This window comes from Penicillium cosmopolitanum (assembly GCF_028827165.1).
Source record: "Penicillium cosmopolitanum strain IBT 29677 chromosome Unknown utg000012l:1.0-3308103.0:1.0-3310761.0, whole genome shotgun sequence".
NCBI classification, from domain to species: domain Eukaryota; kingdom Fungi; phylum Ascomycota; class Eurotiomycetes; order Eurotiales; family Aspergillaceae; genus Penicillium; species Penicillium cosmopolitanum.
In genome coordinates this window covers 1,530,005-1,550,037 of record NW_026622682.1, presented here as the reverse complement: position 1 = coordinate 1,550,037, position 20,033 = coordinate 1,530,005, and the positions used below count along the sequence as shown (strand labels likewise).

The window sequence follows — 20,033 nt, the reverse complement described above, 5'->3', positions numbered from 1 at the left end:
CAGCCCCGACTTCCGGTATGCTCTGACCCTGACTCTGACCCTTGGCGTCGACCGTGGGTTGTAGAAACATACCAGGAGTTCGAGAAGGCTTAGGGTGGGTGGAAGTGGATAGGAACAGTTGTCCGGAGGAGAGTGGTGTGGTGACTTCAACCTTTGCCGTGCACTTTGGCCGGAGAGCCCGATAAATACCAGATGTGGCTTGGATCCAGGGACGTGGTGAATGGATCTTTTCATGCAGACCGTGGATGATGTGGCGGTCAGGCCCGGTGCCTTCCCAAATCTCCGAGAAGTGGGGGGAGTGTGATGGGTGAAGAGGGTATACGATGTGCCCGTGTGTAGTTAAGGTCAAGGTTGGCAAGTGGAAGAAGTGGAAGTGGAAGTGGATGTGGATGTGGTAAAGTGGATGGGGCACTAAAAAGAAGCGCCGGGAGAGCCAGAGATCTGGCGATCGTATGTATTGGTGTGGTATTGTGCTTACCAGTACCACGGGAGTTATCAGTATATAAACTCTGCCGTAATATACTGTTTGTACCATACCATACATACATACCCAAGCGGCCGATCTCTCAGCTTGGCCAGCATCATTTTTCACTCACAGCTTATCTATCAACTTTTATCACGGCCATCTTACTGCTTCATTCTGGCTTCTTTTCCTTCTTTTCCCTTCCAACTTTTGTGCTATTCTTCTAGTTTCCCTTTTCTTTTTTTTCCTTCTCTGTTTTTTCCCCCTTCATAATTCGCTCTTCTCGAAGGTCGAATTCTCTTCCATCCACCCACCCTTTTCCACCTTGAAAAAAGGAATTAAAAAAAAAACCCTCCACTACCTCCCTTGGCTGTCATGCTGGCGCCTGTGTGACAGCTGAACTACATTTAATGCCGTGCTTTGTCTTTCGCCCACATTCCCATCAATCTTTGACCCACTAAAAAAATACCTCCTTTGTACTGAGGCAACGAAAGCGCATTCCACTATTTTACTCTATCGACACGAAATCTCGCCCCCCTCCATCCACATCCCTCGCCCTCGCCTTCGCCTTCAACCACACCTCTCACACCTCACCTCCACCCATCTCCCTCCACCCTCCTCCCCCCTCCCCCCTTGCGCCAAATCGTTCCAGGGTCCTAACCCTCTGCCATTCTCGGGAAATCGTCTCTCCACAAGGCACATGAGGACGATCTGCAAACTGGGAGATTCCTGGAGCATGCACGGAGCAGAGTAACGTCGCGGCGCCTCCCTCAATTCTGATCTCCGGTTACCAACCGGGCCCTGCAGCGACAAACGAAGGGGAGATTTTTCCATCCTTCCAATTCTTTGTCGCCTTGCATCGATACCCTCCTCGTCTTCCTTTTTCCGCATTTCTAACCTTGACGGTGCTCCCTTTCCAACCTCTCTTCTCCTTCCCCATTCCCTGATCCTGTATTATCTGTACATGTCCTGGATCGGTGGCTCCTGAAAAAGAAAGAAAGCGAAAAAAAAGAACAATCTTCACACTCCCTATCGACCTTCATTTCCTCTCCCCCCACAGGGAACCTCCATCGAAGAAAGGCACTGTCGCTTCCTGTCGTTTCTCTCGGTCGATCCCTTCGGTGTCCCCTCCTTTGGTGAGTAGCTCCAAACGTCCTCGCCCTCGCCCTATCAGCTCCTTCACTAACAAGGGTCGTCATCGATAGTCTTATATTCTTTCGTGTACGCCCGTTTCTGGTGCCTGGTGCCCGTTGCAAATATCTGGCCGACAAATCGGTTGTTCGGCCTTGTGATTTTAGTATCGACACCTCGACCTCCCTGCAAATACCTTTACCTTTTTCGCCCACCCGTTCGAGTACATAATCTGAACACCCTCGCTCCGTCGATCGCTTTCTGGAATGGCTTCTACGATGGCTGCTAATGCAAGCAGCGTACACAACGTGAGTGGGACAGGTCGGGAGCAGGTGCCACAGCAAGCGCAGGTGCAGGCGCAGGCGCAGGAGCAGGAGCAGCTTCAATCGGACACGCCACTGACGCAGACCTCACAGGTACGGTCCGGCCGATCCAACATGAATTCATCTGGGATGAACAATGACCGCGCACGCGGCTCCCATGGCAACAATGCGGGGAAGGGTTTCGGCGCTGGCAAGTCCAGCTGGCAGAACAATATCTGGGGCGACTCCAACCTCGGAGGTGGATTTGCAGATGGTAGGTGGAATACATCCAGACCTTGCGGATGGGAGCTCAATGCTGACCCCCTCGATCCAGATCAACACATTAGCGAGAACGCGTTTGAAGGAAAGTCTGGCTCTGGCTCCTTGCTCTCATCATCCGAATCTGATGGCTGGGTCGGACGCCCTAACCTACCATGGAGCACCGTGAATACCTCATCCCTCGCGATGGGTCAGAACCGCAGTATGGCGACCTCTCCGATCGAGACCCGTTCGAACGACCGCAGTGCACCAGCCCTGAACAACAATGGCGACTCGGCTTCCTCATATTTCGCGCTGCCGCGCACCACGGGTATCGGAACTTCTGCGGGCACAGTCAGCCATCGACCTTATCTGAACAACGGTGGCTCTGAGAACGTTTCTCCATCCGGAGATGGTCTTCAATTCGGCGGGTTTCCAGCTCTTCGAAATGGTGATGGTCGACGACAGATGAGTTCAACTGGTCTGGGCGGAAGTCCAGTCGGTGCCACCTTCCCTACCAAAGCTGGTTACTCCCACCCGATGGATGGTCAACGCCAGGATGACCTGGCTACTCCCATGAACATGTCTTCTCTTTCTGGTCTACCCGACAGCATGTCTCCCCCACAGACACGCAGTGGACTCTCTCACATCTCTTCCAACTCTGCTTCCTACGCCTCGCAACGACCTGTTCACTCTGCCCGCCCTTCCTTCTACTCTGACAACAACAGCATCGACGGTCGCTATGGTGGTGGCTCGGTGGATCTCAACGCGGGTTTGAACAATCTTCAACTGAACGATGGAGGATTTGCTGCCCAGGGTACAGCCCAGCGCCCTGCTTACATTCCCCACGCTTCCTTCGATGGTTCCCTCCCTCGCAAGTTCCAGAACAATGATGACGCTGCCTTCCACACAATGGCAGGATATGGAACCGATGGTGCTCCAGACATGATCTACCAACGCTCACGTGGTGGGGAGACTGGATCCATCTCTCCCTCGGACTATGCTCGCATGGATAGCCCGATCTACGCCGGTGTCGATGGTGCTCAGTACCGTAACTCTGGTGGTCGCATGGGCGAAAGCCAAATCGCGGCCTTCGAGCGCCGCCTGCGACTTCAGCAGGAAGAGATCGCGCAGAGCCAGGGCAATAGCATGCAGCGGATGCAGATGCCACCGTCGTATGATTACCAAGGATACCAGGCGGCTCGTCTCAACGCCATCCAAGGTTACTACACCATGCCCTCCATCGGTCTTGGTGCTGCTGCTATGGCCAACCGCTCGCACCGAGAGCACGACCCCACGCAGGTGGTTCGTAGCCCGTTGCTGGAAGAATTCCGCGCGAACAGCAAGGGAAACAAGCGCTATGAGCTGAAGGATATCTACAACCATGTCGTTGAGTTCAGTGGCGACCAGCACGGTTCACGCTTCATCCAGCAAAAGCTCGAAACTGCCAACAGCGACGAGAAGGAGCAGGTTTTCCGCGAGATCCAGCCCAATTGCTTGCAGTTGATGACTGATGTGTTTGGTAACTACGTGGTCCAGAAGCTTTTCGAGCACGGCAATCAGACTCAGAAGAAGATCCTGGCCAACCAAATGCGCGGCCATGTTCTCGCCCTGTCGACTCAAATGTATGGATGCCGTGTCGTTCAAAAGGCACTGGAACACATCCTTACCGATCAACAAGCGGCCATGGTGAAGGAGCTTGAGAACCATGTTCTGAAGTGTGTCCGCGACCAAAACGGCAACCACGTTATCCAGAAAGCCATTGAGCGTGTCCCATCCCACTACGTGCAGTTCATCATCAATGCATTCCGCGGCCAAGTGAACCGACTTGCGGCTCACCCTTATGGCTGCCGTGTTATTCAGAGAATGCTGGAGCATTGCGAGGAAATTGACCGACAGTCTATCCTCGGCGAACTCCACGCTTGTACAACCGCCCTCATCCCGGACCAGTTCGGCAACTATGTCATCCAACATGTCATTGAGAATGGTGATGAGAAGGACCGCACCCGCATTATTGTCATTGTCATGGGCCAGCTTATGGCTTACTCCAAGCACAAGTTCGCTAGCAACGTCGTCGAGAAGAGCATTGAGTTTGGCGAGGAGAGCCAGCGTCATCACATCATTTCTACGCTGACCTCGTCCCCAATCGCAATGGCGAAAGCCCTCTCCTTGGCTTGATGCGTGACCAATATGGTAACTACGTCATCCAGAAGGTTCTTGGTCAACTCAAGGGCGCCGAACGCGAGGCCCTCATCGACCAGATCAAGCCCCTGCTGAGCCAACTTAAGAAGTTCAGCTATGGCAAGCAGATAGTCGCGATTGAGAAGCTCATCTTCGACCCTAACAACCCGGCAACCGGCCCGCTCCCCCACACCACCTCGACAACTCCCCCCAACTCTCACAAATCCTCCCCTCAGCCATCGAAGCGCTCAATGCCGATGGAGCAGCCGCGGGCCTTTGTCGGCACCGCCCCTCCCACCCCACCCCCGACGGACAATCAGAATACTGTCGACGACTCCCTTGAGTCGAAGGGTCTTGCTCACAGCACGGTGACTTCGGTTTCCAGTCCCGAGACAGGCAACACCGGTGTTGCGGTCCCGGTCGATGTCACCAGTGCTCACTAATTCGTTGCACACTTACTTTGCCTTTGCTTGCCCACATAATTCTGTTTTCTAATGCTGATCTGAAAAACCGAGTCATTCTCTTGCCTCTTCTTTATCTAATATGGGCGTATACATACAGGGGGATTCGGACCGGATATATGAAGTTACTCAAAACGTCAATGTGTTTTCCCCACTTTATTCTCCATGGCTTGACGGCGCAAAGACAGGGCCTCTTATTTTTTTTTCCCTTACCATCTCATCATTTTTTTTTTCTGTTTCCTATTTCCTTTCTCTCGCTCTAGTGTGCATCTCGGATCGGACGTGTCATGGTGCTGGGTTGTTCTCTTTTTTTTTCCTGTTCATTTTTTTCTTGTTCTTATCTTATGATTGTGTATGGTGTGTTTCTATGTCTTCTGTGCTTTTGTCTTATTTATTTTTTTCTTCCCTGCTGGAGCTAGGTTAGGTTGGGGATTTCCCCCTATCCTAATTCTAACCTCACGCGCCCGGGAACAGAAAGCGCTAAAGAGAGAAAGAAATGGAAATGGAAATGGAACGGCAATTACTTCGCTTTTTTACTATTCTTCGCAACTTGAACTTGAATCTCCGGCATATGACATGAGAGAAATTCCTCCCAAATCTGGGCAAAATGGAAATGGAAATATGGGAGGGAGAGAGAGAGAGCGAGACAACTTTTTTGCATGGCGTGGTGCTAGTGTTCCCCCCCCCCCTTCTTCCTCGTCTTCTTACTATCTATTCTACTATTATCTCATAACCTGTTTCTTTATCTGATGTCTCTCTGTCTATCCTCCTCTTTTCTCGTCTTGTCAACTCTAAGTCGAGTGGAAGTGGATAGCTAGGTTTGTTTGCCTGCTCTGCTCTGCTCTGCCCTGCTGCTTACTTTAATTATACACAGGGCCTTTGTGCTCTCCCTCCTCCCCTCCATCCATCCTTCCTCCTATATCTTTATGAATAGGAGGATAACCTTATGCCTCGAATCATATCAGATGCGGGCTTGCTTCGGTATACAGTGTCACTTGGTTCAATCAATGAACCTCTCCTTCTGCTGTTGATTTCGATGTCGATGTCGATGTTGATGTTGATGTTGATAACACTTTTTTTCATTTTCGCTTTCATTCTATGGCTAATGTATTACTGGATAACACTCTTACCTACCTGCTCTTATTCAAATTTCTTGCTCTTTATTATGAGTAATATATACAATTTTGTAAATTCTAAAAGAAATAAATGTAAACTTCAAAAAATGGAAGGTTATATCCCTAACTATACTCTATAAATTTAGTTCTGCGGTAGGGTCGCAATCACGTGACTGATAAGATCGGACCCGCCTGAATTCCCAGCCGCCCCGGCCAACTCAAGATTCCCTCGGACTTGGACATCACTCCACCTCAGTCACCACCTCGGTTACCGTACCACCTCAAGCTACATCTGCAGGCCGGACCTGACCTGAAAAACCCCGATCCGACCAAGGAATTCTCTCCTCACCAGCGTGAAGAAACAAACCCACACCACGCGCAGAAACCAACCAAAACCAAACCCAAACCCAAAAGCTTGTGTCAACGACCAAGCACAACCAAACCAAACCTCACCCTTACACATCCCTAAGCCAAACCATCAAAATGTCCTCAAACGTCGGCCTAACAACCCCACGTGGTAGCGGAACATCCGGCTACGTCCAACGCAACACCGCATTCATGAAACCCCGCAACACCGGTGCCGGCGCGCCCTACCCACCACCATTATCTGGAGCGAACAATTACACCTCGGGAGGATTTAAGCAGCGTGTTCCTGATAAGAAGATTCTTGAACATGATCGGTTGAGGGCTATTGAGGTTCTTGTTATGGAGGAACGGGAGAGATTGGAGGAAGAGCAGGAAGAGCAGCAGGAGAAGCAAAAACAGCAGGCAAAGTCGAAGAAGGTGGATCCCAAGAAGGCGGAGAAGGAGGAAGGCGAAGAACAAGATTCCGAAGAAGAGGGCCAGGGCCAGGGGAAGATTCTATCCGATGAAGAAATCGATCAGCGATGCGAAGAGTTACGCGCTAAACTTTTGAAGGAGATGGAAGAGTCCGCTGCTAGCGGTTCTGGTGGCCGTGCCGGTTCTGGCGGAAAAGGAAAAATGGGACCACCGCGTGATAGAAGGAATCTTAAGTCTTATCAGGTTCATGAGCTTGCTGAGGCGAAGATTGAGGAGAGTGAGAGGTTGAGGAGGGCTTTGGGGATTAAGGAGGATAGGGAGACTGGGGAGATTAGTAGTACTAGGTTTGAGAGGAGACGTGAGAGGGAGAGGGATTGAAGAAGGGATGTTGAAAAGTTTGTTGTCTTGAGAGAATAATGAGTTTGTTGATTATTTGTTTTTGGGTTCTTTGGATTGGTGTCATGGTGTTTGGTTGGTGCATATACTCATTATGATGGGGGTGGGGAGGGTCATCTATTTTCGACGATGTTACTTGTGCTGAATCGTGCGAGGACTCGGAATCAAGATATGATAAAATTAGTTTTACATTTAAATTCATTATGGTGAATATCTCTATTCTTCAATGAGTCAACTGCTCGTCGCTCTAGGGCTCGTAAATCTGAAATGTTGACCTCTAACATCCAATTTCCTACAACAGCAGACAGAAGGCTTTATCCAGGCCAATATACCTCGCATCGATATCTTCGCGGCCTTTGAATTCTCCCCTAGGAGTTTAGAAAGGCTCGAAGGGCTGGCACTGAACCAATCACAGCCGTTGATAACTAGGGTATGAACCCGGGGCTCATCTTGTGAGACTTCACGCGAGCCTCTGGCAGAATATTGGCGTAATCTTTGCAGTACCACGTACGAAGATGCGTCAACGACGTTGTATTTGTGCGCTAATTCATGCTTTTCTGATACCGTTACCATTCGTGGATGCCTTACGCCTGCGGAATCCACTTAGGCATCCATGCCTACATGTATCTAGTAGTTCATCTCAACTTTCTTCTTCTTCTTCTCCACAAGCTATTACTTTCGTTCGAACCGCTACTACTTCATTGCATCGTATGCTACGCCGTACGTTGATCTGTGAGTATCTGAGCATCCTCACACCTTTGAACTCATCGATCCTGTCACCTCGCGAGGGGTGTGGACATTCCAGACGCAGCTCCTAACTATTAAAATGAGAAATTTTACTGAGATTGAGGAACGAATTATGGAGGGTGAAATCAAATTGCATTATTTACCAGAAAAGTCTGATACTTTGAGCCTATTGATAGGATACCGTTCTTTAGTCATATTTCTTAGCCGGTCGAGTGATGAGCCTGAACGTGTTCATATATACTTACTATTGTAAGTCGAGCACCACTCTTCCTTGCAATTTCCCCTCTTTCATCTCTTGGAAGACGGTTGCCAGTGAATCCATACTTTCAATGCGTACGCGTGCCTTAATGATTCCACGAGCAGCGAAATCAAGTACTTCAAGGGCATCTTGGCGATTACCAACGGCCGAGCTAGTTATGTTATATTGTTTTCCGATTATCGTACCGGGACTGGCAGATTCGATAGACTGTGTTCCGTGCTCTGGTATCCCTACACACACTAACGTGCCGTTGAAACGCAGAAAGCGCAGGGCATTGGCATAGGCTTGGTCAGAACCAGTGCAGACAATGACAGCATGAGCACCAAGTCCGCCGGCCAGCGATATGATGTGGGAAGAGATAGCTGCTCCTTGGTCGTTTTTAGAGAACTGGGTGATATCGACAAAATGCTCTGCGCCCGATGAAAGGACAATGTCCGCCTTGCTGGGGTGATCGACACCGATTACTCGCAGACCCATACCCCGGCTAGCCAGCTGCACTCCTAGATGCCCGAGTCCGCCGCCAGCACCAGCAATTACTATCCATTGTCCCGGTCTAGCATTGCTGCGCTTAAGGGCGGCATGGATAGTAGTTCCTGCGCAAAGCATAGGCGCTGCTTCAGCAGAGTCAAGTCTATCGGGAATAGGCGATACATAATGTGCCGGACTGAGCACATATTGCTGGAAGGTCCCTGGGGTGAAGTAGCCCGATATCTCTTGATTGAAACAAAGACCGTCTGATCCGGCTTGACATGGCTCTACAAACGTCAGGAGAATGGAACAAAACATGAACAAACGATCAGAAGAAACGAGAGACGAACCACAGTTGCCACAAGTGCTAGACACCCACTTAACTCCAACACGATCTCCGATTTTGACACCTGCTGTGTCAGCACCTGGACCAAGTTTGACAATATGACCGACCCCTTCATGTCCACCCACTTGACCCTCTGGCGTTGGGGCGGGCAGCGTGCTCCACTATAAGAGATATGAGCCAACAGCCACAGCGTATTGGGAAAATTCACGCCAGTGAATTCAATATAATGGGGATCACCCGTGTCGAACGTACAGAATTCGTCATTACGGCAAGATCAGAATGACACACTCCGGAGTGAGTACTGAATTTACTCGTTAGATGTATCCCACAACTCAAAGGAGAGGAGCTTGACCGTACAGCCGGATGAGTACGTCGCCAGGTCCTGGTTCGGGTACTGGGAGTTCGACAACTTGAGTCGATATTGTTCCAGGCTGATTGTAGATTATTGACTTCTGAACTGAGGGGATTTCCATGGCGGCTGATGTGTCACACTGTGGTAGTGTATGAGATTCTTGATGTGGAATTTACCTAGGTAGGCCTTGCCGGTTCCTTGGGCGTCAGGGTTAGAGTTGGGGTTCCTTCGACGTTTATGTAGCGCTGGCACGATTTGTACTCATGCTACAGCCTGAAACTGCCGAGGTAATTTACCAATATCACACTTGTCTGCACCGACGGACGATATGTCTCTCAATCAACCTCGTAATTGATGTCGTTTAGGCGCTTAGATAGGCAGATAGGCAGACAAATAATCTGGGACTGTATCCACTGTGGGGCTTCCGAGATTTTTTATTTCCATCATCTCTCTGACAATAACGTTCTGTTATTTCGAACCGTAATAGTATGATTTACAGGAAGATATGCTATTACTACTAGTAGTACGTCAGTCGGATTTATCTTGCATGACGCAAAACCACCATCTGATTAGGTCCGCGCATGCTTTACATGTACCACAAAATTTGGCATAGAAGAATGTGATTTACATCAATAGCCTATAGATGAAGTCTCCCGAGGTTGATAAGCAAATATTCTCATTTTTAAACTTGGATTGATGATGGTACACCTTGATTTGTTCTCGGCATTTTTCTACACTGTCTCCCGCTCCACCACCATCTTTGTAGGCGGCTAGATAGGCAGTACTAGTAGTCTCCACCCCTTTCTCTTAGACACAATAGAGCTCTTGCTTATCATTTTCTGTCATTATAGCGGTTCCAAGGGCAGTCTATTCATCCTGTATGATCGTTCCGGCCCTTAAGGGTCATCTGCCGCTAATGTATGCGCCATTTCAGTCGCAGAATCGAACTACCTTCCAAGACAAACCAGGCATCAGCATCTAGCGTGTGCCTAGAAATTTTGCGTTTCTTGGATTGATGCGAGTCCCATATAACTAACCTATACCAAATAACCGGATAAAGTTCTTCCTGGTCACTGATCCAACCGTGGACGGTTAATCAGCCTCTGCCACTCCAGGAAAGCCCATCAAATCCCGGTCAGAACCTTGGATCTCATTTTTTATTTTATTGTCGGCAGTAATATATTATCGAATTTCGCGCCCCCAATACTCCTACCCAGTCTGAGCGTGTTCTATCTGGTCCTCCCACTGGCTATCATGGGCATCGCTTTGGATGGCCTCTACTTTTCTCTCCATCCCAATCAGTGGGGCATGCTAATTAAATGGTAAGTGTCGATTGTTTCCACATGATGACCACAAATAAAGTAATTATGGTTCGTTTATCAATATTATAGGAAACTACGACAATTCTCTCTACACGCCAGGCACGAGTCGCAACAGTCTGCAACAGCCAAGGTCTGTTTTGAATTCTTGGACCAGACAAGCCGCAGCTTCAGCCCCGTTATCAAAGAGCTCCACCGAGAGCTGCGCATGCCAGTGTGCGTGTTCTATCTGATATTGCGTGGCCTCGATACGATTGAAGACGACACATCGATTCCTCTTGATGTGAAACAATCACTCCTTCGAAGCTTCAAGGACAATCTTGACGATTATGACTGGAATTTCACGGGAAATCGACCTGAAGAAAAGGATCGCGAGCTCCTGGTGCAGTTTCACAATGTCATCGCTGAGTTCTGGAAGCTAGAACAGACCTACCAAGCTATCATCAAAGACATAACTCAAAGAATGGGTACTGGTATGGCTGATTTTGCAGGAAAGGCCGCTCTAGGGTATGGAAAAGTGACTTCAGTGGAAGAATATGATCTCTATTGCTGGCATGTAGCCGGGATCGTTGGCGAGGGCTTGACTCATCTCTTTGTTGAGGCGGGAATGGGCGACAAAAATCTGATAAACCAGCCCCTGTACAGATCAATGGGTCTCCTCTTGCAAAAAAATAACATCATTCGCGATGTTCGTGAGGATTTTGATGACGATCGCCAGTTCTGGCCCAGAGAAATCTGGTCTAAACACATCGACAATTTCGAAGACCTCTTCGACCCAAAGTTTCTCAAAAGTGCCCTTAATTGCAGTTCCGAGATGGTTCTGAATGCCATAGAACATTGCCGTGATTGCTTGTCATATCTCGCGGGCTTGAATGAGCAGAGTGTGTTCAATTTCTGCGCGATTCCTCAAACAATGGCCTTGGCTACACTTGAGTTATGTTTCCACAATCCGGCAATATTTCAACAAAACGTCAAACTCACAAAGAGGGATGCGTTGGATTTGATGATTCATTCTAGTCGGGACATTGAGGGTGTGGCAAACATCTTCTGTCATTACGTTCGTCGAATCCAACAGAAAAATGACAAGGAGGATCCCAACTATGTGAGAATTAAGGTGGAATGTGAAGAGGTAAGTTCTGTCACAATGAAGCGATGGGTAGTTGAGACATGCTGACTTGATAAGATCGAGAAACTTGCAAATACTCTAGTGTCAAAAAGTAGTATTGAGCTTGCTGGGGAAAAGACGAGTGACATTGGACATCGGGCTAGGCCGCATCCTGAACAAATGCTTGTCTCTTGCCAGTGGGCAATAGCCTTAATCTTCTTCGCCCTGGGGATGCTGTGGCTTATAGTCCGCGGAGATTCTTCTTGATATCTTTGGGCTTTTACTAAATAGGGGAAAGTTTTGGGTCATAGAAATGGCAAAAGGTTAATTTGCAAACGGGTGGATTGTGATTGTCGATTCAAATCCTATGGTTTTACTTACTACGCAGAGGCTAATATGCTACCACTTGACTGCATAAGCGAGGTTTTATTAAGTCATTTGCGAGTATCATAGGCCCGGCAGGCGCTCATCCAGTTTTGGATTGACTTGATGACAGTAGTGTGGGTGGCGATTCTGGGGGGATATTGGGTCCCTTGTATTTGCGTTCCAAGCAATTAACTTTAATACGACACTCATAAAGTAACTCTGTAGCTATGTACTGCGCTTTGAGAGCAATCACCGCAGATGAAGTGGGTTCCAAGTTGTGATATACACAAGCGTGCAGGGGTCGAAATTTCTGCTTTAAGCTAGACTTTTATTATTTTTTGATATTAGACTGGTTCGGATCAGGAACTAACCCGCATCATTTGAATCATTACTTACTACTAATAGTATTTCCCAAAAGCTATATGCCCAGATTCAAGTTGAAAACTTAAACCAACTTGATCTTCTCATCTCATATGCAGCCTCGGTCCGTTTTTTCAGATAATCCACTGGCAATTATCATCTTTTGAATTACTGTACAAAGGCTTACCAGGCTTGTGCTAGTGGTTTCTGGGAAGTATGCGGTCCGGGCGATACAATCCAATTTCTGACAATCGTGTAGATAAGCGCATAAGCGCGTATCAGATGTGGCCAAACCGTGCCTCCCAGATTCAACGGCTTGGCATGAGCACTTCTCGCGGCCCGCGGGGCCCGAGGAAGAAAGCAACCAAAATTGTCACCACTATTGTTCATCATATTTTCATGAGCCAGATTTCAGGAATATTTTGATCCACTTCAGTACTATGGATTCGTTTCACATGATTTCGCCACCTATACCTCGCTAAAAATGTCCATCCCGACACCCCATAGCGGTTAAATTCTATTGAGAAAAGTTTACCAGCTGCGCACCATGAATGATATTCTAATCCTGGAACGGCAAGCAGGTAAAGTTTGACAGGGATAATTGCCTTTTCTTTTCTCACCCGAGCTAAGCTTGTCTATAATTGTTGATTACCCCTTCAATTGGACCATAATGTCTGTGCCACCTCAATAGCCTACAGAATAGCTGTTACATTCAAGTTTAAAAGCAGATCGTCAAGTATCTTTGTAGTAAAACTAATACGAGTCCTATTTACTAATATTATTACGTATACTACTATATAGATGGGCCACTACCTAAAAAGGTCACGCTTTCTAACGGATTAAATTGAACTTGTTAAAGTTAGCTCTGACTTGGCGGCCAGAGTCCAAAGGCATACTAGCTTTTATACTCTTAAGACACGTCTGGACTTGTTTCGTCCACAAATATACTTGATAGTCAGAGTGGAACAGCATTACCGGGACTTCGGACCGGAATCACGGTTATTCGGCGAATAACTTTGAAAAGCCGAGGCATATAATCTACCCTCTGCTCTGAAGGAAGAATTTTCTAAGAATATTAGTTCCTCAAAATTGCCCTTACAGGTTTCCTTTTGAACTTCATCAATCAAACATCATTGAAGCGTGATGTATAACCATAGCTTTCGAAGCCTGATTAAATCCCTTCCGGTCTCCCAGGAAGATGTTGACTTTTTCATCGAGATGCCTTTTGTCCATCCTTATTTAAAGGTCTCAAGTCCATATCAGATTGTCCCTTTCATTACGCGATACGATAAAGGTGACTTGTCAGACATGTTCTTCAACAAAACTATCAACACATGTGACACCATTCCACGAGTCCTAGCTTTTATGCGAAAACCAGTCTCTTTGCAAGGCCCAGCTTATGATAATGAGGGTCTTGATCCTTTAAAGTATCCAGATGAGCCACATTTCGTCGCATTTTTTCAGCTTGAAGCGGGTGTGAATGGTTTTATCAACACCGCCCACGGAGGCCTCCTGGCATCATTGCTAGATGAAACACTAGGGATTTGCGTCGAGACATACCGGATGCTTGCTTCGGAGGAACTGGCGTCTTTGCTTACGGGCGAACTTCAAGTGACATACCGTTCACCCGTACCCATCCCTAGTGCCATTATGATTACATCATGGGTGAGACGGAAGGAGGGTAGAAAGTGGTTCCTTGAGGCAAGAGTTCTGGACAAAAATGGTTTACTCAAAGCAGAGGCCAAGTGCGTGTATATTATGCCACGATCTGCAATATAGAAAGACCCATCGAATGGCTCCCGAGGTCTTCAAAAAAAAGACGTCTGACTGAGAGCTTGGGCTCCGACTGAATGCTCCTTTCCTGCTATTGGTTTCAAATGCTCAACTGCATATCAGCTTTTCTTAGACCGTTAAGGGCAGAAGTCTATTGGAAATTCCACTATTGTAGAAGCGTGTCTAAGCGCCTATTCAAAACTCGCCATACATTTGAAATACATAGTTTCATCGCCGCTCTAGTCCAGGAGTCGGAGTGAGAATGTAGTCGCGTATTGCGCGATACTGATATAGTTATTTCGCCAGTTAATTTGTCAAACTTGAAGCAAATTACAGACTAGCTAATGTTACATTGGCTACCCACACAGTCGCGCGACAACTTTCCGATTTTCTAAAGATTACTATTGAACTAGCTCCTGTTTTTGAGAAGGACAAGCTTGGAATAATATAGGTACGTCGTATATTGCAGGCTGTAAAAACATCTAAGGATTTCACCTAGAGTACCTCATTCGCTGGCCCGCTATCGCCAAAATAATCTTGAGTCTGATATAAATCCAATCTTTCGTTCTTTGAGATATTTTCCCCTGATGCAAAGATTGAGTCAAACAGCTTTTGTTCCATGCCGTAAAGCAGATCCGCATTTTCGGGATCATCTTCTGGCGGTAAAAATGTGCAACTCTGTGTTTCTGCCTCGAGGCTCTCCGCTAAATGACTGTCTTTGTCGGATTGCTTATGATTGCACGCGCCGTGAGTCCTGTGGGGAGGTGCCTTGATTCCCCACCTAATATCCAAATCTTTGCTAAACTTGGCGCTTGAAAACCCTTGCTGTGCTTGAAAAAAGTCCAACAAATTTAAAAACTGATTTCCGATACCGAGAGGCCCACGACCATTATGAAGGTTGGCAAATTTTCTCACATCTTCTGACAGCACACAGGGAATTGTGCTTTCAAAATCTTCATAATTCAAGACACAGACTGTAGCATGTTGCGTCTGAATATATGGGGCGCTCCCTGTCGTGAATTCCAACAGCGTAAGTTGGCTAAAGAGGCACCACCATAGCCTTTTTCGAAGGCCTCTCTCTGGCTGGGGGATGTTGGCTGGTTCGTTGTCTAACCTGAGTGAAACGGCAACAGCATGTGCCATGCCTAACCAGAAAAAGGTGTCTTGTGAAGAATTCGTCTCGCAATAACCCATTAAAAGTAGTCCTTGTATTGCCGCATAAGATCTTTCGTTCATCTGTGGAGGGAAAAGAGACTGTGCATTGATTAGTTGTGATGCTGAAGTATGGGAATCAGCCCTAACCTTTGCATTCGAGTAGAAAAAATCAAACGCTCGCTCCTTTGAATGTATTCCGTAAGTACCAAGGACTTTCCTGTCACCAAATCTGATTGATGTCGCTAGAAAAGCATTTAAAACGAATTGACCACAAGATGGAACGTTTCCTTCGTTCGCACCCGCGATACCGGCCATTTGAAAGAAGGTTATGACAGGAAACGTGGGATAGATGAACTGCAGGAAGCATCCTACTAGGTATTTTCTCAGACCATTAGGCTTGGAAGAATCAAATTGAGCATTAAGGAATTGGACTCCATTTTCGACGTCGCGAGGCGACGGTATCGACACACCATGTAGTGAAGACTCCTCCTTTTCCCCCACGTTGCATGTTATGTCATGTGAGCTGTTGAGATGGGGACATGATAATAAATCACTTGTTTCCTGGCTATCAGGTTTCACGATCAAAGAACCATAGAGGTGAGTCTGGCAAGTAATATCATCCAAGCTGCAGTTTGTGCATGTGCCTTCCGATATTTGTACGTTGCAACGAATCTTTTTCCGCCGGCAATTGATGCAAGCAACCCCAGCTCGCGTTATCCGACGCTTATTAGATTTTGCATTGGAGGCATGTCTATTCAATTTGTTTCGGAGAACTTCAGCGTCGTTTGAATTCATTTCGGCGCCGACAATGGTTGTTCGCAAGTAGATGACCGTTTTCACTTTCTGGTACCCGATAGTAGATAGATATTGGAGCAGAATTTAAAAAGCACAGCCTACTGTACCGGAGCTAGTCTGCTTTTCTTTTCTTTTCTTTTTTTTTCTATTTATTCTTTTTTTTTTTAAAAAAAAAAAGTCTTATCGTATCCGCGGAATGGCCGCGTTACCAAGTCGTTATCTAGTCGCTAACAGAATAGACTTTCTTCTTCCAGTCAGTTAACCCCGGGAAGGACTTTCCGACAAATGCATGGATTAGAATGAGATATTCAAGTTATGTAGTAGGACAACTGTCATCTCATTTGTACCAATTGATTTTGAGTTTGCACTGGTTAGAGGACAATTTACTAAATCAAATAAGTTATTCGTTGCTCGGCTGTCTACCCTGTCCACCTCGCCAGCCAAAGTTACCGGTCTTGGTAATCCGACTATACAGTCGAGATCTTTACCTACCACAGAAGGCTTCCAGGTCATGTCAAAATCAGTAAAGGTCTTTGATAGCGCTTGTATCAACCATGGGAAGTTTGAAGCAATCCGACAATAATATGACCAAGTTGGCACCGTAATTGGTCATTAGGAAGGAGGAAAACAGCAAGGATTGAAAGCGACATCAATTCATTTGTTGATGCACAAATCTGCCAGTTAAAATAATGTGAAGCTATACCAAAGCAGTCCCTATAGCGCTTTTTTTATCCTAGAACGGAAACACTGACCATGCTTCAATGATTTAGTCAGCGCAGCTTAGCTCATTCAATAGTCTCTGAATACTTTAGAGAGTCCCGCCGGACTAGCATGTAGTTAGAAAACAAGTATTCAAGAGATGAGACATTCCGTTGCTCATATGGAATATTTTGAATATGTGCTTGATGATCAAACTAACTCTGGACTTTTGAACTTCGTACAGAATGGTAATGGACATCACTCTGTCGCTTCAACAGATTTTCTTATCTAACCAATAGTTGAGCCATAGGCTCTGTGCAATTCGTAGCAGCCAGAGACTCGGTGTCCTCGGGCTCCGAAAAGAAAGGGACTTACCGAGGCTGTTGAAGAACTACGCGAGACACAATTTCTGCTGGCATGATAAAATGGGTCCTTTCGTGGGTTAGATCGATATTAAGAAGTAGAATACACTTTCGATAACGGTTGCGAGCAATCTTCGTTGAAGGATATTGAAAAGTAACATGCTTGAAACTAAACTGTAGTCCACGAGCCTGTTGCGTTATCAAAATGAAAGTAGAAACTACTATGGTGAATTTCAGGGTATTGACCACTTCATTATCCTTCAAAAGGATTTCATCAAGTAAAAACATTTGCATGGATACATTGGGCGCGTTAGGCAATCTACTTGCCGTTCAATGTACACAGACTCGACTTCCAAGTGTGTAACTGGAGCGACTCATGGTGAGGAAATATTATGATTTAGGTAGTTTCAGTAATCACAATCATCTATTGAAAGCCCGCAATATAGCTCCATGGGTTTCTAAAAAAAAGACAATTGAATTGAATCCTCGCGAGGCTAAGAACTATCTATTGAGACGCACTGTGAAATCGCAAGAGAGCCTGAACAGGAGCAGTGGTCGACGTGTATTTATGTTTTACAACAGTCGACTTGTCCATATTTTCCACTCTGTCAAAACGCTGAAGCAGCCGCACAACGACATAACCAGCCTCTGTCAGAGCAAACTGCTGTCCCAGGCAAATTCTTGGTCCGCCATTAAATGGTATAAATTCCCATCCCGGTCTGCGCCCGTTCCACCTTTCCGGCCGAAATTCATTGGCGTCATCGCCCCAGATGTCCTGACGGCGGTGCATGATGTGCACATTGTATGTTACATCCTCTCCGGCTCGGATATAAATTGGTGATGTTCCATCTTCACCACCTCCTCGAGGGAGTGTAGTGTTTCGAACCGCGCGGCGACTATTCTCCGGTACGACTGGGTGTAGTCGCAAAACTTCAGATAGAACATGCTGAAGATAGGAACAGGATTTGAGGGACTCGAAAGTGATGGTAGTGTTATTGGAGAACTCTCCAAATGTTTCAATCACGACGGCACGCAACTTTTGGTAAACCTCAGGATGACGAGATAGAAGATAGAAAGTCCATCCTAGAAGACCTGCGGTTGTGTCTCTCCCTGCCAACAGGATGTTTAAAAGCTGGCTCCGAAGCATTTCGGGGTCTTTTGTCTCCTTGACGAGTTCCTGGAGAAATACGTAACCAGTTTCAGTAGGACTCCCTGGAACGTTTTCTTTCGTCCCTGGTTGAAGTTCCCCTGCGAGTGCGAGGTTGACATAATACCGGGCAAATTCCTGAATTTTCGCACAGTCTTCTCGAAATTCGGCAGGACAGTAGAGAAAGTAGAGATCCATCAAATAACTTCGTAACACAACTACCTCATTTGCTCGATCAAAGGATTTGCCAAAGGACAAACCATTAGGCTTAGAATCCGGGTTGACTGTCCCAGGATCAAGACCTTCATTTGACTTTGACGAAAGGATCTGAGAATTGACACTGTGTCCAAAGAGAAATTCGGTGGCGGAGTCGAGAGTAAGGTTGAAAAACAAGGGTGATACATCAATAGTGTCTGTCCAAGAATCGGACTGAACGGGGAGCCTATCCAGAAGATGTTGGACATGACGTTCCTCAAGTTCCAAGTCGGCAATTTGTCCGCGAGTAAATTGTGGACGAAGGAGGGCGCGAGAATGTTGCCTATTTTCAATGTTAATGCCTACTAATATCGGCTGTATGAATTTGCAACGTACCACTCTTTCCCGTCAGTGGTAAAAATACCTTTTCCAATAACAGGTCCGAACAAGTTATGCCGCAAAGGGCCAAGCTCAAAATCCTTGAACTGTGTTGCAAGCAAGGCTTGGACATTCTTCGGGTCCGCTGTGACGTGATGCCAATTACCCAAGATATTCTCATTCCATGTTGGGCGTAAACCTAGCTCCTGATAGAGTACCAACTCATCATTTTGGAGGATCTGATCCCGCGTTGTATCAATATAACGCTTCAAGATATCAATACCGAACGGAAGCTTATACGGTCGGATGAAAGCGGGCTTACAGCCCATTCGCCGTGCTCGTTGGCTATGCAATATAGACAACAGAGCCTGATAGAAAAAATAAATGACCACAATTGCTGGGAGAGCGGTCAATAAGTTCAGCTGTTGAAGTATGGCCATTGTTGCAAATATTTCATTTACTATGGTGAAATTTGATGATGGCTGTGGTTTTTTCTTGGTGATTTTGTACACGATATTTATAACGAGTGCTGGAAGGAACTTAGATCCCGACAGAGTGTACGGCTAACTTAGTCTCTCGAGTTTAAATGTTATGGAAGGGTAATGACACCCCTCGTTTTCGATCCATCATTCGCAAGAATTGCCAAATACTTGTCATCAGCACCAGGACCGGCGACGCGTCAGTCGCAACTCACCCGTGGGACCTGTGACACGGGCCTCTTCAAGTTGCCGCTTATCATCGTTTATCTAACCGCTTAGTCTTATCTCAAGGCAAAAGAATTCCCGCCGTCCGGCAGATCTAGACGCAAGCGTAGTGGGGCTATTTGGATCCCTAATGATTTTTTGGTTGAACTTAATGCTCAGTTCAGTCCTTCATTGGCTGTAAGCTTCTGGATCGGTCAAACTAGGAGCTGAGCAGGGTACTGGTATTTTCTGGGATGGGGCTAATAGGAACCGAGACTGGACGGTAAGACCTGTCTCATTAGCGCGTGGTAATTCAGCATTCAAGCTCAATTCATCCATGGCCACATGCCCCTTTTAAAAAGCTGTACGCACGACAAAAAATCGTTAGACAGCTTTTGAACCAATCTTCTCTTTCGACCCCAAGCCAATCACCAGCC

The 20,033-nt window shown here is 46.8% G+C and overlaps 7 protein-coding genes across 7 annotated transcripts; 4 read left to right on the top strand and 3 right to left on the bottom strand.

Annotated features, from left to right (window-relative positions):
- Positions 1–1,860: 1,860 nt before the first annotated feature.
- Positions 1,861–4,778, top strand: N7509_013318 (mRNA-binding protein PUF3; the record flags this gene model as incomplete). The annotated part of the gene is made up of 3 exons (XM_056637955.1): positions 1,861–2,170; positions 2,231–4,244; positions 4,316–4,778. The coding sequence occupies 3 exons, from the start codon at positions 1,861–1,863 to the stop codon at positions 4,776–4,778; spliced, it is 2,787 nt and encodes a 928-aa protein (XP_056481462.1).
- A 1,616-nt stretch (positions 4,779–6,394) lies between these two features.
- Positions 6,395–7,069, top strand: cwc21 (U2-type spliceosomal complex subunit CWC21; the record flags this gene model as incomplete). The annotated part of the gene is made up of 1 exon (XM_056637954.1): positions 6,395–7,069. The coding sequence occupies one exon, from the start codon at positions 6,395–6,397 to the stop codon at positions 7,067–7,069; it is 675 nt and encodes a 224-aa protein (XP_056481461.1).
- Positions 7,070–8,078: 1,009 nt separating this feature from the next.
- Positions 8,079–9,171, bottom strand: N7509_013316 (zinc-dependent alcohol dehydrogenase; the record flags this gene model as incomplete). The annotated part of the gene is made up of 3 exons (XM_056637953.1): positions 8,079–8,848; positions 8,912–9,068; positions 9,160–9,171. The coding sequence occupies 3 exons, from the start codon at positions 9,169–9,171 to the stop codon at positions 8,079–8,081; spliced, it is 939 nt and encodes a 312-aa protein (XP_056481460.1).
- A 1,342-nt stretch (positions 9,172–10,513) lies between these two features.
- On the top strand, positions 10,514–11,950 carry N7509_013315 (uncharacterized protein; the record flags this gene model as incomplete). The annotated part of the gene is made up of 3 exons (XM_056637952.1): positions 10,514–10,581; positions 10,651–11,707; positions 11,762–11,950. The coding sequence occupies 3 exons, from the start codon at positions 10,514–10,516 to the stop codon at positions 11,948–11,950; spliced, it is 1,314 nt and encodes a 437-aa protein (XP_056481459.1).
- Positions 11,951–13,627: 1,677 nt separating this feature from the next.
- N7509_013314 (PaaI family thioesterase) lies at positions 13,628–14,188 on the top strand (the record flags this gene model as incomplete). Its single annotated transcript, XM_056637951.1, has 1 exon — positions 13,628–14,188. The coding sequence occupies one exon, from the start codon at positions 13,628–13,630 to the stop codon at positions 14,186–14,188; it is 561 nt and encodes a 186-aa protein (XP_056481458.1).
- A 489-nt stretch (positions 14,189–14,677) lies between these two features.
- Positions 14,678–16,132, bottom strand: N7509_013313 (Zn(II)2Cys6 transcription factor; the record flags this gene model as incomplete). Its single annotated transcript, XM_056637950.1, has 1 exon — positions 14,678–16,132. The coding sequence occupies one exon, from the start codon at positions 16,130–16,132 to the stop codon at positions 14,678–14,680; it is 1,455 nt and encodes a 484-aa protein (XP_056481457.1).
- Positions 16,133–17,698: 1,566 nt separating this feature from the next.
- N7509_013312 (cytochrome P450) lies at positions 17,699–19,353 on the bottom strand (the record flags this gene model as incomplete). Its single annotated transcript, XM_056637949.1, has 2 exons — positions 17,699–18,878; positions 18,932–19,353. 2 exons carry the CDS (start codon positions 19,351–19,353, stop codon positions 17,699–17,701), a joined length of 1,602 nt encoding a protein of 533 aa, XP_056481456.1.
- Positions 19,354–20,033: the final 680 nt, after the last annotated feature.